Genomic DNA, 14767 nt, shown 5'->3' with positions numbered 1-14767 from the left:
TGAAAAAAAATAAGATGGGCTTTGATGGATATGAATAAGTATATCAGGGAGCACCTAGCTTGGCCTCCGCGTGTGCGGGTCGCCGGACTAGATGGACCTAAGGTCTGATCCGGTGAAGGCGTTTCTTATGTTCTTATGAAAGATTGTTCCCAGAAAGATTTTAGACATACAGTATGTTCTTCATTGATGGAAAGTTTAAATTTAATCTTTGAACACTTCTTGAATAAAGTCTGTTCATGGGAAATAGCATAAGCTGTATAATACTTTCTGAATTCAAACCATAAAAGTTCTTATAGACCACACAAGTGATCTTAAAATAAAGGCGTGAATCAATTTCGGAACCAATGCAATTTGTTTAAGAGTGGAGTAGCTTCACTAAACCTCGCTCACAAAGCCAATAAACTTACTGTAGATCCGAAATGACTAAGTCTATAGTACTAAATATACTGGTGTCAGCAATGGGATACCTGGATATCTAATCTCTCATTCTGGGGACATATAACAAATAAGCGCATCTAGTCCTCCCCCCCCCCCCCCCCCCCCCTGTCTCAGACTCTGTGTAAGATTGCAAGAGAGAAAAGTTTATTTAAACTTCAGTTTAATTTCAAATTCTCTGAACTCTGAACCCTTGGCTGGGATATAAATGAAAGCAATTCCCAGCCGCCAGTCACTTCTGTGTTACCCTATTGCAAGGATCAGCTCCAGGAGCATCGCAGATCGGACATTGCCAATGGCTTTCTCTCGTTCTCTCACCCTTCTCTTCCTCTTCCTCACCTCCGTATACTCGGATTCTCTGAAATGTGCAGATACCCAAAGAATTAAGTACAGCCCTGTGAATCTCACAGAGGTAAGAACCCTACAGGGAATACATCCAGTCCCCTTACTGCCTTCTCCCTGTCTCCCAGCTTCCTCCATCTCCTCTCGGTATCCTTCACGCCTCAGTCTCCGGTCTCTTCTCTTCCAAAACTTGCATCTAGCCACCCTCCCCTCTACTTTTCAATTATAAGATAATGGATTGTGTGCTGAAGGGGGTCAATTCTTCATGGCCTGAGGATCAAATAGATGACGGGACAAAGTGCAGGTGAGAATTTAATTCCATTTGGGTACTAATTACGCATTTAACCATAGTGGTTCAAGGCGGGTTACAAGATCAATTCATATGACTTATTACAACGATTACATTGTGTAAAATTAAAGCATTAAATGAATATAATAAAATCAGAACAAGTCAACTAAAACCAATTTCCTTTTAAAAAGATAAAGCAAACGCCTTAAAAACAATTAATGGCATACACTTCTCCCTCTGTATTCGCTGTGATAGGGGATTAGCAGAACCGCAAATACAGAAAAACTGCAAATAACTTTTTCATATGTTATTCACTGTTTTCTATTAAAAACCATCGTGAATAGGGTGAAATCGTGAATAACATGGTGGGAGACCTGGTCTGTTCCTAAAGGAGAGGCAAAACACGGTGGTGAAAGTGCTAGGAATCGGCGATTTTCTCTGTAAACGCTTGGACTCAGCGATTTCTCTATGCAAGCTGATGTAATTTGGGGGGAGGAGCCAGCAAGCTAAAAAAAGTGTAGTTACTTACCTGTAACGTAGGTTCTCCGTGGACAGCAGGATAGTCAGCCACATATGGTTGTGTGGCTGACTCATCCTGCTTGTCCTAGGAGAATAACAAGATCCCAGAATCCCAAAGAGTAGAAAGATTCCATGCAGAACCCCAAAGAACAGCAAGATTCCAGAATCCTAAAGGGTAACAAGATTCCATGTAGAATCTCAAGGGGCAGTAAGATTCCATGTGGAACCCCAAAGAGTAGCAAGATTCCGGAGTCCCAAAGAATAAGAAGATTCCATGCTACCAACCCCAGGGCAAGCAATGGCTTCCCTTCATGTCTATCTCAGTAGCAGAGTATGGACTTTTCCTCCAGAAACTTGTCCAAACCATTTTTAAACCCCGATATGCTAACCGCTGTAACCACTTCACTGACTGTCCCCCTGGTCTTTGTACACGTCGAAAGATTTTAAAATCTATTCACTTTTACCCATTCCACTCTATTCAGCATTTTCTAGAGCGCAATTATACCTCCCCTCAGGCGTCTCTTTTCCAAGCGAAGAGCCCTAACCTCTTTAGCCTTTCCTCATATGAGAGAAGCTCTATCTCCTTTATCATTTTGGTCGCTCTTCTTTGAACCTTATCTAATTCCGCTATATCGTTTTTGAGATACAGCAACCAGAATTGAACACAATGCGCAAGTGTGGTCACACCATGGCGAAAATACAGAGGCATTAAAATAATCTTCATCTTAATTTCCATCCCTTCACGAATAATCCCCCACACCCTCACTGTCCTCCCCTTTATAATTATTGTTATTAATTGTTTTTGTTAAGGCTTTTGCTTTATCTTTTTAAAAGGAAACTGGTTTTAGTTGATTTGTTCTGATTTTATTATATTCATTTAATGATTTGATTTTATATGTGTAATATAATCGTTGTAATAAGTCATATGAATCAATCATGTGCCCCTCCCCTGCCCTCATTTCCGTCGTCCTCCACTCCTTCTTCGATCCCATCTGCCGCGCAAGCCCCCGTTCTTTCTTCGATCCCATCTGCCACGCACCTTCTCCGCTCCTTCTTTGATCCCATCTGCCGCGCAAACCCCCGCTCCTTCTTCGATCCCATCTGCCGCGCAAGCCCCCACTCCTTCTTCGATCCCATCTGCCGCGCAAGCCCCCGCTCCTTCTTCGATCCCATCTGCCGCGCAAGCCCCCGTTCTTTCTTCGATCCCATCTACCGTGCACCTTCCCCGCTCCTTCTTTGATCCCATCTACCGTGCAAGCCCCCACTCCTTCTTTGATCCCATCTGCCGCGCTAGCCCCCGCTCCTTCTTCGATCCCATCTGCCCGCAAGCCCCTGTTCTTTCTTCGGTCCCATCTGCCGTGCTCCTTCCCCGCTCCTTCTTTGATCCCATCTGCCACGCAAACCCCTGCTCCTTCTTCAATCCCATCTGCCGTGCAAACCCCCGCTCCTTCTTCGATCCCATCTGCCACGCAAGCCCCCGTTCTTTCTTCGATCCCATCTGCCGCGCACCTTCCCCGCTCCTTCTTTGACCCCATCTGCCGCGCAAACCCCCGCTCTTTCTTCGATCCCATCTGCCACGCACCTTCTCCGCTCCTTCTTTGATCCCATCTGCCGCGCAAACCCCCGCTCCTTCTTCGATCCCATTTGCCGCGCAAGCCCCCACTCCTTCTTCGATCCCATCTGCCACGCAAGCCCCATTCTTTCTTCGATCCCATCTGCCACGCACCTTCTCCGCTCCTTCTTTGATCCCATCTGCCGCGCAAACCCCCGCTCCTTCTTCGATCCCATTTGCCACGCAAGCCCCCACTCCTTCTTCGATCCCATCTGCCGCGCAAGCCCCCGTTCTTTCTTCGATCCCATCTGCCACGCACCTTCTCCGCTCCTTCTTTGATCCCATCTGCCGCGCAAACCCCCGCTCCTTCTTCGATCCCATCTGCCGCGCAAGCCCCCGCTCCTTCTTCGATCCCATCTGCCGCGCAAGCCCCCGTTCTTTCTTCGATCCCATCTACCGTGCACCTTCCCCGCTCCTTCTTTGATCCCATCTACCGTGCAAGCCCCCACTCCTTCTTTGATCCCATCTGCCGCGCTAGCCCCCACTCCTTCTTTGATCCCATCTGCCGCGCTAGCCCCCGCTCCTTCTTCGATCCCATCTGCCCGCAAGCCCCTGTTCTTTCTTCGGTCCCATCTGCCCGCAAGCCCCTGTTCTTTCTTCGGTCCCATCTGCCGTGCTCCTTCCCCGCTCCTTCTTTGATCCCATCTGCCACGCAAACCCCTGCTCCTTCTTCAATCCCATCTGCCGCGCAAGCCCCTGCTCCTTCTTCGATCCCATCTGCCCGCAAGCCCCTGTTCTTTCTTCGGTCCCATCTGCCGCGCACCTTCCCCGCTCCTTCTTTGACCCCATCTGCCGCGCAAACCCCCGCTCCTTCTTTGATCCCATCTGCCCGCAAGCCCCTGTTCTTTCTTCGGTCCCATCTGCCGCGCACCTTCCCCGCTCCTTCTTTGACCCCATCTGCCGCGCAAACCCCCGCTCCTTCTTTGACCCCATCTGCCGCGCTAGCCCCCGCTCCTTCTTCGATCCCATCTGCCCGCAAGCCCCTGTTCTTTCTTCGATCCCATCTACCGTGCACCTTCCCCGCTCCTTCTTTGATCCCATCTACCGTGCAAGCCCCCACTCCTTCTTTGATCCCATCTGCCGCGCTAGCCCCCGCTCCTTCTTCGATCCCATCTGCCCGCAAGCCCCTGTTCTTTCTTCGGTCCCATCTGCCGTGCTCCTTCCCCGCTCCTTCTTTGATCCCATCTGCCACGCAAACCCCTGCTCCTTCTTCAATCCCATCTGCCGTGCAAACCCCCGCTCCTTCTTCGATCCCATCTGCCACGCAAGCCCCCGTTCTTTCTTCGATCCCATCTGCCGCGCACCTTCCCCGCTCCTTCTTTGACCCCATCTGCCGCGCAAACCCCCGCTCTTTCTTCGATCCCATCTGCCACGCACCTTCTCCGCTCCTTCTTTGATCCCATCTGCCGCGCAAACCCCCGCTCCTTCTTCGATCCCATTTGCCGCGCAAGCCCCCACTCCTTCTTCGATCCCATCTGCCACGCAAGCCCCATTCTTTCTTCGATCCCATCTGCCACGCACCTTCTCCGCTCCTTCTTTGATCCCATCTGCCGCGCAAACCCCCGCTCCTTCTTCGATCCCATTTGCCACGCAAGCCCCCACTCCTTCTTCGATCCCATCTGCCGCGCAAGCCCCCGTTCTTTCTTCGATCCCATCTGCCACGCACCTTCTCCGCTCCTTCTTTGATCCCATCTGCCGCGCAAACCCCCGCTCCTTCTTCGATCCCATCTGCCGCGCAAGCCCCCGCTCCTTCTTCGATCCCATCTGCCGCGCAAGCCCCCGTTCTTTCTTCGATCCCATCTACCGTGCACCTTCCCCGCTCCTTCTTTGATCCCATCTACCGTGCAAGCCCCCACTCCTTCTTTGATCCCATCTGCCGCGCTAGCCCCCACTCCTTCTTTGATCCCATCTGCCGCGCTAGCCCCCGCTCCTTCTTCGATCCCATCTGCCCGCAAGCCCCTGTTCTTTCTTCGGTCCCATCTGCCCGCAAGCCCCTGTTCTTTCTTCGGTCCCATCTGCCGTGCTCCTTCCCCGCTCCTTCTTTGATCCCATCTGCCACGCAAACCCCTGCTCCTTCTTCAATCCCATCTGCCGCGCAAGCCCCTGCTCCTTCTTCGATCCCATCTGCCCGCAAGCCCCTGTTCTTTCTTCGGTCCCATCTGCCGCGCACCTTCCCCGCTCCTTCTTTGACCCCATCTGCCGCGCAAACCCCCGCTCCTTCTTTGATCCCATCTGCCCGCAAGCCCCTGTTCTTTCTTCGGTCCCATCTGCCGCGCACCTTCCCCGCTCCTTCTTTGACCCCATCTGCCGCGCTAGCCCCCGCTCCTTCTTCGATCCCATCTGCCCGCAAGCCCCTGTTCTTTCTTCGGTCCCATCTGCCCGCAAACCCCCGCTCCTTCTTCGATCCCATCTGCCACGCAAGCCCCCGTTCTTTCTTCGATCCCATCTGCCGCGCACCTTCCCCGCTCCTTCTTTGACCCCATCTGCCGCGCAAACCCCCGCTCCTTCTTTGATCCCATCTGCCCGCAAGCCCCTGTTCTTTCTTCGGTCCCATCTGCCGCGCACCTTCCCCGCTCCTTCTTTGACCCCATCTGCCGCGCTAGCCCCCGCTCCTTCTTCGATCCCATCTGCCCGCAAGCCCCTGTTCTTTCTTCGGTCCCATCTGCCCGCAAACCCCCGCTCCTTCTTCGATCCCATCTGCCACGCAAGCCCCCGTTCTTTCTTCGATCCCATCTGCCGCGCACCTTCCCCGCTCCTTCTTTGACCCCATCTGCCGCGCAAACCCCCGCTCCTTCTTTGATCCCATCTGCCGCGCACCCCCCATCCCGCTCCTTCCTCAGTCCCGCATGCAGAACACCCACCCATTCTCTTTCCCTGTACCTCTGGTTGAAGTTGCTGCTTGCGACGGTCAACCGCGTGCTCCTCGCAACCCTGTCAGCTCTCCTTCTCACATCGCTTCCTATGCGCGGCAACCAGAAGTGACGTCAGCGGGAGAGCCAATGGGATCACAAAGAGCACATAGTTGACCGCTGCAAAGAACAACTTCAACAAGAGGTATGAGCAAAGGGAAGGGGGGCACGCCAGGGGAGGAATGGGAAGAGGCAAAGGGGTGCTGGCACCCGGGGCGAACCACCCCCTCACCCTTGCTACGCCACTGGCCACAGTGGAGGATTTCGGGGACCATGCATTGGAGATCACCGTCCTAAAATGACTGCAGGCAAATCCTGTAACTGTGGTTCTAAAAGGTCTGCATTTGATTTGCATGCAAATATATTTACAAGCTGCTGCACGGGTGCAGATTGAGCGTACACTGCTTTTAAATGCTGTCCTGCATCTAGCACGTTCCATACCAACATCCCATTTCACAATTCACTGATTTCACAGATCCCTCAACTTGCACAATCTCTATTTGGATTTCAGCAAGGTTTTTGGCATCAAGGCAACTTATAAATAAACTGAGCAAAGGGACAGGATTAGTTAAAACTGATTGTATGGGAGGCGAGAAAGGCATGTTGCCAGTGGTGTGCCACTAGGGTCAATCTCTGATCCAGTTCTTTTCAACATTTTTGTAAATGATATTGTGAAAGGGCTGTCAGGGGGAGAAAAAAATTACCTTTTGACCAATGATACCAAAATCTGCAACAAGATAGGCATGGAAAAATATGAAAAAGGATTTAGCAAAATCTGAGAAATAATCTAAAGTTTGGCAGTTAAGATTTAATACAAAAAAAAATAATAATAAATCCAAGGCCATGTATTTGTGATGCCAAACCCTGAGTGAGTACATTTCATTAGTGATTTCTATTCCGCCTTAACCTTGCGGTTCAAGGCGGATTACATAAGAATTGTCATGATATTAAGAAGTACAAATTGTTAAGATAATAAGAAGTACTTAAAGAATAGTTTGAACATTTTCTAATTTGCTAAGAAGTAAATAGTATTGCAGGAGGAGTTTGGGACAGATCTGGTTGTGTTATATTGGTTTTATGTATTTTTTGAAGAGTAGGGTTTTTGTTTCTTTTGTAAAGGTTTTGTAGTCTGTGGTCGAAATCAGCAGATTGGTGAGTTGTCCGTCCAGTTTCGCTGCTCTGGTGGCCAGTAGGTTGTCATACAGTTTTCTTCGTTTGACATTTTTGGTTGGCGGGTGTGCGAATAGTGAGTGGGTTCTCCTGTATCTGGTTGAGGTAGATTGAATTAGTCGATTATTCCAGTAGGTTGGGCTGTCTCCGTTTATAGCTTTAAATAGTAGGCAGTGAAATTTGAAGTGCACTCTGGCTTGTATTGGGAACCAGTGTGAGTCGTGGTATGCCTCTGTGACGTGGTCGTATTTTTTTCAGCGAATAGTACTGTAAGGGCTTAAATTGGAGAGAACAAAAGTAGCGGAGCTGTGATGCTGGGCAAAGGGGCAAGAGGAATTGAATTTAAAAAATAAAGTGACTGTTTTCTGCTCCGTTCTAGGCTCACTCCATCCCCTCCTGCTCCACGCAGGCTTCCTGAAGAGGAGGTACTGGATCAAACGCCTCTGCTGTTCTAAAGTCTGCAAAGAAGTGGTGGAATTTCAGACCACTCCTTCAGAAATTAAACCCTGGGTACAGTATAGTGAGTGGCCTAGTGGTTAGAGCAGCTGCCTCCGCCCCTTGAGGATTGTGAGCTCAACTCCCGCTGCAGCTCCTTGTGACTCTGGGCAAGTCGATTCCCACTCCATAGCCCCAGGTGCAAAATATTTATTGTATTTGTTCAATTTTCTATACCGTTCTCCCCGTTTCTCATTGATTAGGCGTTCTCATTGATTCTTCACTCACCTTTAAGGATCAAGTTAATTTTCTTGTAAAAAAAAAAAAAGTTTTTTCAGTCTCCGTGTTTTGCGTAAAGTTCGAGCGCAAAAGCATTTCTCCATCTTGGTTCAATCAATCATTCTAATACGTCTGGGCTACTGCAGTTCAATGTACGTGGGCTTATCCAAGGCTAGTCTGCAGAGACTCCAGCTGATAGAGAATACCGCTTCCAGACTCAAGAGTAAGTCTGACCATGTGTCCCCATTGCTCAGAGAACTACACTGGCTCCCAATTCACTTGAGAATTTAATTTAAATACATCTGTATTGCATTAAAGATTTTATATGGCCTCTTTACCACTCAGGTCCCTTTGGACTGGAATGTGTGTAGATCTCACTTGTCCAGAAGCTCTCATAAATTAAAACTCTCCTTTCCCTCTCTTAGGTGTAAAAGAAAATCTATTATGAAATTTAGTCATTCTTTCTCCTTCAAATTGAAAGAGCTCTGGAATAGAGGTCTGCACGGGAACGGAGATCGCGGGAATCCCGCGAGTCCTGCAGGGATCCCACAGGAATCCCCCCTAACCCACGGGACTCCCACAGGGACCCCCTTCTGGCCAACGGGACTCCCACGGGGATGTAAGGCTTTGGAAGCAGGGTTCTTGTTCAGAAACGTAGGCCCCTTCTTATCATTCAGGAAGGCTTTGAAGACAATTCTGTTTGCCAAGCACTTTGGAAATTAACTACTTCTACTTCTCCCGTTTCAGTTCTTTTCTCGTCTAAGTTCTTTTGTATTTTTCCTTCTTTTAATGTTAACCGAGTCGTGCTCCAAATTGGCTGATGAGTTGACCCGGTTTATAAAACCAAGTTTTCGTTTAGTTTAATGTATTCAAGTCCTTAAGATATGTAAAACACACGGAAAATACCTCTGTGCACCAAAGGGGAGCAGGATCTGGGAATGATCGTATCTGTCACACAGGTCGAAAAGGCAATGGCAAAAGCCAGAGGGATGCTTGGATGCATAGGGAGAGAAATAGCCAGTAGGAAAAAGGAGGTGATGATGATTTTCGGGTGGGACCTTGTTTGGAATTAGAGAATGACATGGTGACAAAATTCATCACCGTTCCCGTCCCCACGGATAACCGCGGGAAACCATCTTCATGTCATTCTTTAAGGAGAGAGGGAAGAATCAGAGTATGAATGGCCACAACCACTGACCCGCAAGCTTTGCTTTGAAGAATGATGGTGTAGAAGGACCGAGTTCGAAATAGACACTAGAAAATGACATGAGATTATTTCCCGCGGTTATCCGCGGGGACGGGAACGGTGATTAATTTTGTCACCATGTCATTCTCTATTTGGAATATTGTGTACAATTCTAGAGACCTCTCCTTAAAGAATTCTAGTAACATTGGAGCTGTTACCACCGCGGCCGGCGCTAAGAACCACGCTAAGGTTTTGTAAAGGGGGGGGCAGTAATCTTCTCTCTTTCCACCAAATAATTTTCCAAATGAAGGGGTTCCAAAAAGACACAAGAGGGCTCAGATTTTAAAGGCTCTGTATTCGCGGGAGTTAGGTGCAGATCCGGCCCATGAATAGGGAAAAATCGAGAATAAATTTTTGGGCGGCTGCGACCAACCTCCCTCCTGCGTCCCCGGATCTTACCTAGTGGTCTAGAGGTGACGGAGGGCAGGAGCGCTTTCCTATGCTCCTGCCCCGTGCAGAGCCATCTCCAGACTACAACGGGAACTCACGGCAGCCATTTTGATGACGCATAGGAAGATCCGCGTCACCGTTAGACCACCAGGTAAGGTCCGGGAAGGTTCGGGCAGCCTGCAAAAAGAAGAAAAAAAAAATTGTGAATAATCGAATTCGCAAATAGGGAAACCGCGAATACGGAGGGGGAGCTGTAATTATAAAGCGATTCCACTATACTGGGAAACCTGTCATTGCAGGTCACAGATGCAAGAGGAGTGGGGAATCCTAAGAGAGCTAAACTCACAGTGGTATCTTGTTTAGATTTTTGTCCTGGGGAGAAAGGAGTGAAATCTCAGCCATTAACGGCTTTTTGCCCAAGTGGGACACCTGCCAGGTTGGGCCCACGAGGGGACGTTAAATTCATAAGGAAGTTCTTTATGTTGGAATCAATTGCCTTTGGAATTGGCATTATACAGTATTCTTCTCCTTTATTGTTTTTGGAAACGGCTGTGGACAATTTCTTCTCAAATATTTATTTTCTCTACTTGTTTGATCTCTCTTGTGTTTTTCTCCTTGGTTCTTTTTATTATTGATACAAACCATTTTAAATAATTCCCCCCCCCCCCTCTAAACGTGGTATACCAAATTAACCCCACCTTTTGGAAAGCCGCGCTGCTAGCTGTCCTGAAGCCCACAGAGATTTAAAGGGCTTTGGGGCTTTTGCCATGTGGCATTGTTAAAAAGAGGGAGGGGGGAGTAAACTACATTAAGGAATATGTTTACTAAAGCTTAGCGTATGCTAACAGGGTGTCAGGTCAAAAGCGCGCCGGGACAAAGGCGCGCCCAGACAATTGAGCGCAGCGCGGAGGCGCGCGCCGTTCAAAATTACTGTTTTTAGGGCTCCGACAGGGGTGTGTGGGGGGAACCCCCCACTTTACTTAATAGACATCGCACCGCGTTGTGGGGGGTGTTGTGGGGGGTTTGGGGGGTTGTAACCCCCCACATTTTACTGAAAACTTCACTTTTTCCCTGTTTTTAGGGAAAAAGTGAAGTTTACAGTAAAATGTGGAGGGTTAGAACCCCCAAACCCCCCATAACGCCGGCGCGATGTCTATTAAGTAAAGTGGGGGGGGGGGTTCCCCAACAAAACCCCCCGTCGGAGCTCCTAAAAACACTAATTTTGAGCGGCACGCGCCTCCGCGCTGCGCTCAATTATCCGGCCGCGCCTTTGTCTTTCGCGCCTTTGTCTATGAACCTGCTAACAGCCATGAGCAATGACTTATACTTTAGTAAACATGGCCCCAAACTAAATTAAAAATAAATCACATGTATTATTTCAGGGAGATGATGCCAACCACTTCTGTAATCAAATCTGTACATAAGAACATAAGAACTGCCATCTCCGGATCAGACCTTCGGTCCATCAAGTCCGGCGATCCGCACACGCGGAGGCCCTGCCAGGTGTACACCTGGCGTAATTTATAGTCCACCATATCTTTATATGCCTCTCTTAAGGAGATATGCATCTAGTTTGCTCTTGAAGCCTAGGACGGTCGATTCCGCAATAATCTCATCTGGGAGGGCATTCCAGGTGTCAACCACTCTCTGAGTGAAGCAGAACTTCCTGACATTAGTCCTGAACCTGTCCCCCCTTAGCTTCATTACATGTCCTCTAGTCCGTGTCAAATTGGACAGTGTAAATAATCTTCTCTGCTCTATTTTGTCGATTCCTTTCAGTATTTTGAAGGTCTCGATCATATCCCCACGCAGTCTCCTTTTCTCAAGGGAGAACAATCCTAGTGTTATAAGTCTGTCCTCGTATTCCAGTTTCTCCATACCCTTCACCAGTTTTGTTGCTCGTCTCTGCACCCTCTCCAGCAGTTTTATATCCTTCTTTAGGTAGGGAGACCAATGTTGGACGCAGTATTCCAAGTGGGGTCTGACCATTGCCCTATAAAGAGGCATTATAACTTTCTCCGATCTACTCGAGATTCCTTTCTTTATCATGCCCAACATTCTATTTGCCTTCTTTGCCGCTGCCGCGCATTGTGCCGACGGCTTCAGGCTCCTATCTATCAGTACACCCAGATCCTTTTCTTGTTCACTCTTCCCCAGAGTTGCACCTGACATTGTGTACTCGTATTCCTTATTCTTATTGCCTAAATACGTCCTGTTCTTCTGATCACAGGCACTGGGGAAGTGGAACCTGATTGCCGGCGCTTACGTTAATGCCAAAGCCGCAGCCCAGGACAAGCAAAAGAATTTCGCCTGGATCAAAATTTCCTCTGTGGATGACTTGGCTAGCTATACCTACGGCTCCGCAGAGTGAGTATTCCGAAGAGGGAGCTTCTGCCGTTATGCGTAACGTCCCACCCCGTCGTCCGGCTTTCATCAGGAAGCCATCACGCCCGGTTTTACCGCTTGTTTACTCCTATTCTGCTTGCAGCAGAGAGCCAAAATTCGTGCTCTTCCTGTCCCTATACTTAGGGATACCAGATGTCGGGATTTCCCCTTTTGAGGACATGTCTGGGGGTCCGGACGGCTTTTCAAAACCCGGCATTTTGTCCGGGTTTTGAAAAGCTTTCCTTTCCGCAGGAGGGCGCGTGCGGATACAAGGCGGTGATGTCAAGCGTACGCATTGCGTCTCATCCGCACATGCCTAGATATGCTGCCTGACGAGAACAGGCAGTGGGGGGAGGGGCTGCAGTGGGCTTGTGGGCGAGACAGGGCGGAACCGGGCCGATACGGGGAGGGGTGGGGTGGAAAATCCGGTAACCCTACCTGTACTACACCCACTGGCGTGGCGAGAGTAAGAGGTGCCCGGGGCAGTGACATCCCTTGACATGTGCACGCATCCCTTCCCTTCCCCCCCCCCAATATCTCTTTAGCTTTCCCAGAGTGAGCAGCGTCACCAACTTGCTGCCCGTGTCGGTGCCAGCTCTCACGTCACTTCCTAGGCGCCGGACCCGGAAGTGAGGTCAGAGGGAGAGCCGACGCTGGCACGAGCAGCAGGTTGGAGTTGCTGCTCGCGCCAGCGAACAGCTAGAGGTACAGCAGGAGGAAGTGTAGGCATGCCCGCACCCACTGCCTGCTCTTGTCGGGCAGGAGGACAGCCGCACATGTGCGGCAACCCTCCTGCCCGACGTTGATTCCTTTACAGCTTTTCAAAACCCAGACAAAGTGTTGGGTTTTGAAATGCCGTCCGGACCCCCAGACATGTCCTCAAAAGGAAGACATGTCTGGGGAAATCCAGATGTCTGGTAACTCTAGGTAAGAGCGGATAGCGTAGATGGTTTTAAAAAAAGGTTTGGACAAATTCCTGGAGGAAAAGTCCCTAGTCTGTTATTGAGAAAGACATGGGGGAAGCCACTGCTTGCCCTGGATCGGTCACTACATCACAATGACAATAATGTTACTCTATTGCTCATATATTGTTTAGTAGAACTCTGCTCAGAGACATGAAGGCAATTTTTTACGCCTCACCACTGTATTTCTAAGAATGTACCGCGTTCAAGATTCAGCGTTAGCGCGGGTTTTTTCATGAGTTTTCACCTCCATTGTAACTATTCTTGCTGCCAGTTCCCTGACGCAGGGTCGAAACGTGGCATGTCGGAACCAGCCACACTTTAAAGATAAGTTTTTCAAGTCATTTTTTCAAACAATTGTTACTTGGATGAAAAGCTCAGCATAGCTGTAAAAGCTAGCAATATAACAACTAAAGTTATTCTCTATATACATATATTGTTTGAACACTGCAATGATTGGGTGGTGAGGCATAAAAATTGCCTTCAGGTCTCTGAGCAGAGTTCTACTAAACAATATATGAGCAACAGAGTAACATTATTGTCATTGTGATGTAGTGACTTTTCTATTTGTGCAATACCATTTTAGTCACTCCACCTTAAGTATATTTTGCTTAAATTGGTAACCCCTACTCATATATTTTGACTGTGCCCTGGATCGGTAGCCTGGAATGTTGCTACTCTTTGGGATTCTAGAATCTTGTTACTCTCTGGGATTCCGGAATCTTGCTATTCCTTGGGATTCTGGATGGAATGTTGCTACTCCTTAGGTTTTGGCCAGGTACTAGGGACCTGGATTGGCCACCGAGAGAACGGGCTCCTGGGCTTGATGGACCATTTGTCTGACCCGGGAAGGCTATTCTGCTTCATGTTCAAGGTGCAAATCTGACCCCCTCACTCACAGAGAGGTCGCCCGCAGAGCCCTTAGCAAATTCGTATAACCCAATCAGGAAAAATCTCTTCAGTCATAAGAGATATCACTCGCCATGATGGCGAACTTACTGTAAAGCAAAACAGAAAGAAAGTGTGGACTGTGTGGGAAAAAATTTGTGGCAGCGGTGGGATCTGCCAGTATAAACAGGGAGGGCAATTTCAGAACTCCTGGTTTACCTCTATAAGATGGCTCTATGAAAACTGCCTGGTGAAAACTGCCCACGGGCTTTGTGATGATATAGGTGGCTTGAAAACTGTCCTCAAAGTATGATTTTGTTGATTGTACTACCCTTCTTTTGTAGATTTGGCACGTTCATCACCAGTGATATGCACAATCTTGAGGTCTCGCAGGGATCTGATGGCCTTGAATTTAAAAAGACAGGTTTCAAAACCTTTTTTACCTTCTGTATCAGAGGTTTGGATGCAGTTGAAGCCACTAGAGTGGGGAGAAATGTTTTTGGGTTGTTTTTTCATACCATGCAGCTCCACATCATTCTCTTCTTGGCTGGGCTGAGACCATTCCAGCAGCTCCTCATATGTGTCCATTACATAATAGGTGTAACCCTAGGTTGACCAGTGAACTTTGGGGCAGATTACTATAAGTAGATGTGGACTGGTTTTTGAAGGTTAGGACTGGGACTAGCAAAAGCTAGGAGGCTGGCTGGCGCTTTGATTCATACAGCACACCTCTATCAATAAAGTAGTCCATTCCTGGACGTAATTGCAAACCATAAACACCTGGATTCTACAAACATGCATGCCCAAATTTAGCTCAGTTGGAAACACAAAAAAAAAATTAATAATTGACTATTAATTGGCGTTAACAGCCAATTCGTGGGTTAAGGTAGTGTTAATTGGGGGCAG

General features: G+C 48.6%; 1 protein-coding gene across 2 annotated transcripts in view; it reads left to right on the top strand.

Annotated features, from left to right (window-relative positions):
- The first annotated feature begins 687 nt into the window (after window positions 1–687).
- LOC117346088 overlaps window positions 688–14767 on the top strand; it is a 46694-nt gene continuing 32614 nt past the window's right edge. Inside the window, exons 1-3 of one of the 2 annotated variants that reach the window (XM_033915419.1) lie at window positions 688–847; window positions 11857–11993; window positions 14206–14285. In XM_033915419.1, the coding sequence (XP_033771310.1) occupies window positions 731–847; window positions 11857–11993; window positions 14206–14285 (334 nt within the window). In that variant the 5' untranslated portion in view covers window positions 688–730. The remainder of the gene's footprint in view (window positions 848–11856; window positions 11994–14205; window positions 14286–14767) is intronic. The other variant, XM_033915420.1, reaches the window with a different exon arrangement.

The sequence above is a fragment of the Geotrypetes seraphini genome, chromosome 12 (genome assembly GCF_902459505.1).
Source record: "Geotrypetes seraphini chromosome 12, aGeoSer1.1, whole genome shotgun sequence".
Taxonomy (NCBI): Eukaryota; Metazoa; Chordata; class Amphibia; order Gymnophiona; family Dermophiidae; genus Geotrypetes; species Geotrypetes seraphini.
This window is presented reverse-complemented; position numbering and strand designations above follow the sequence as displayed.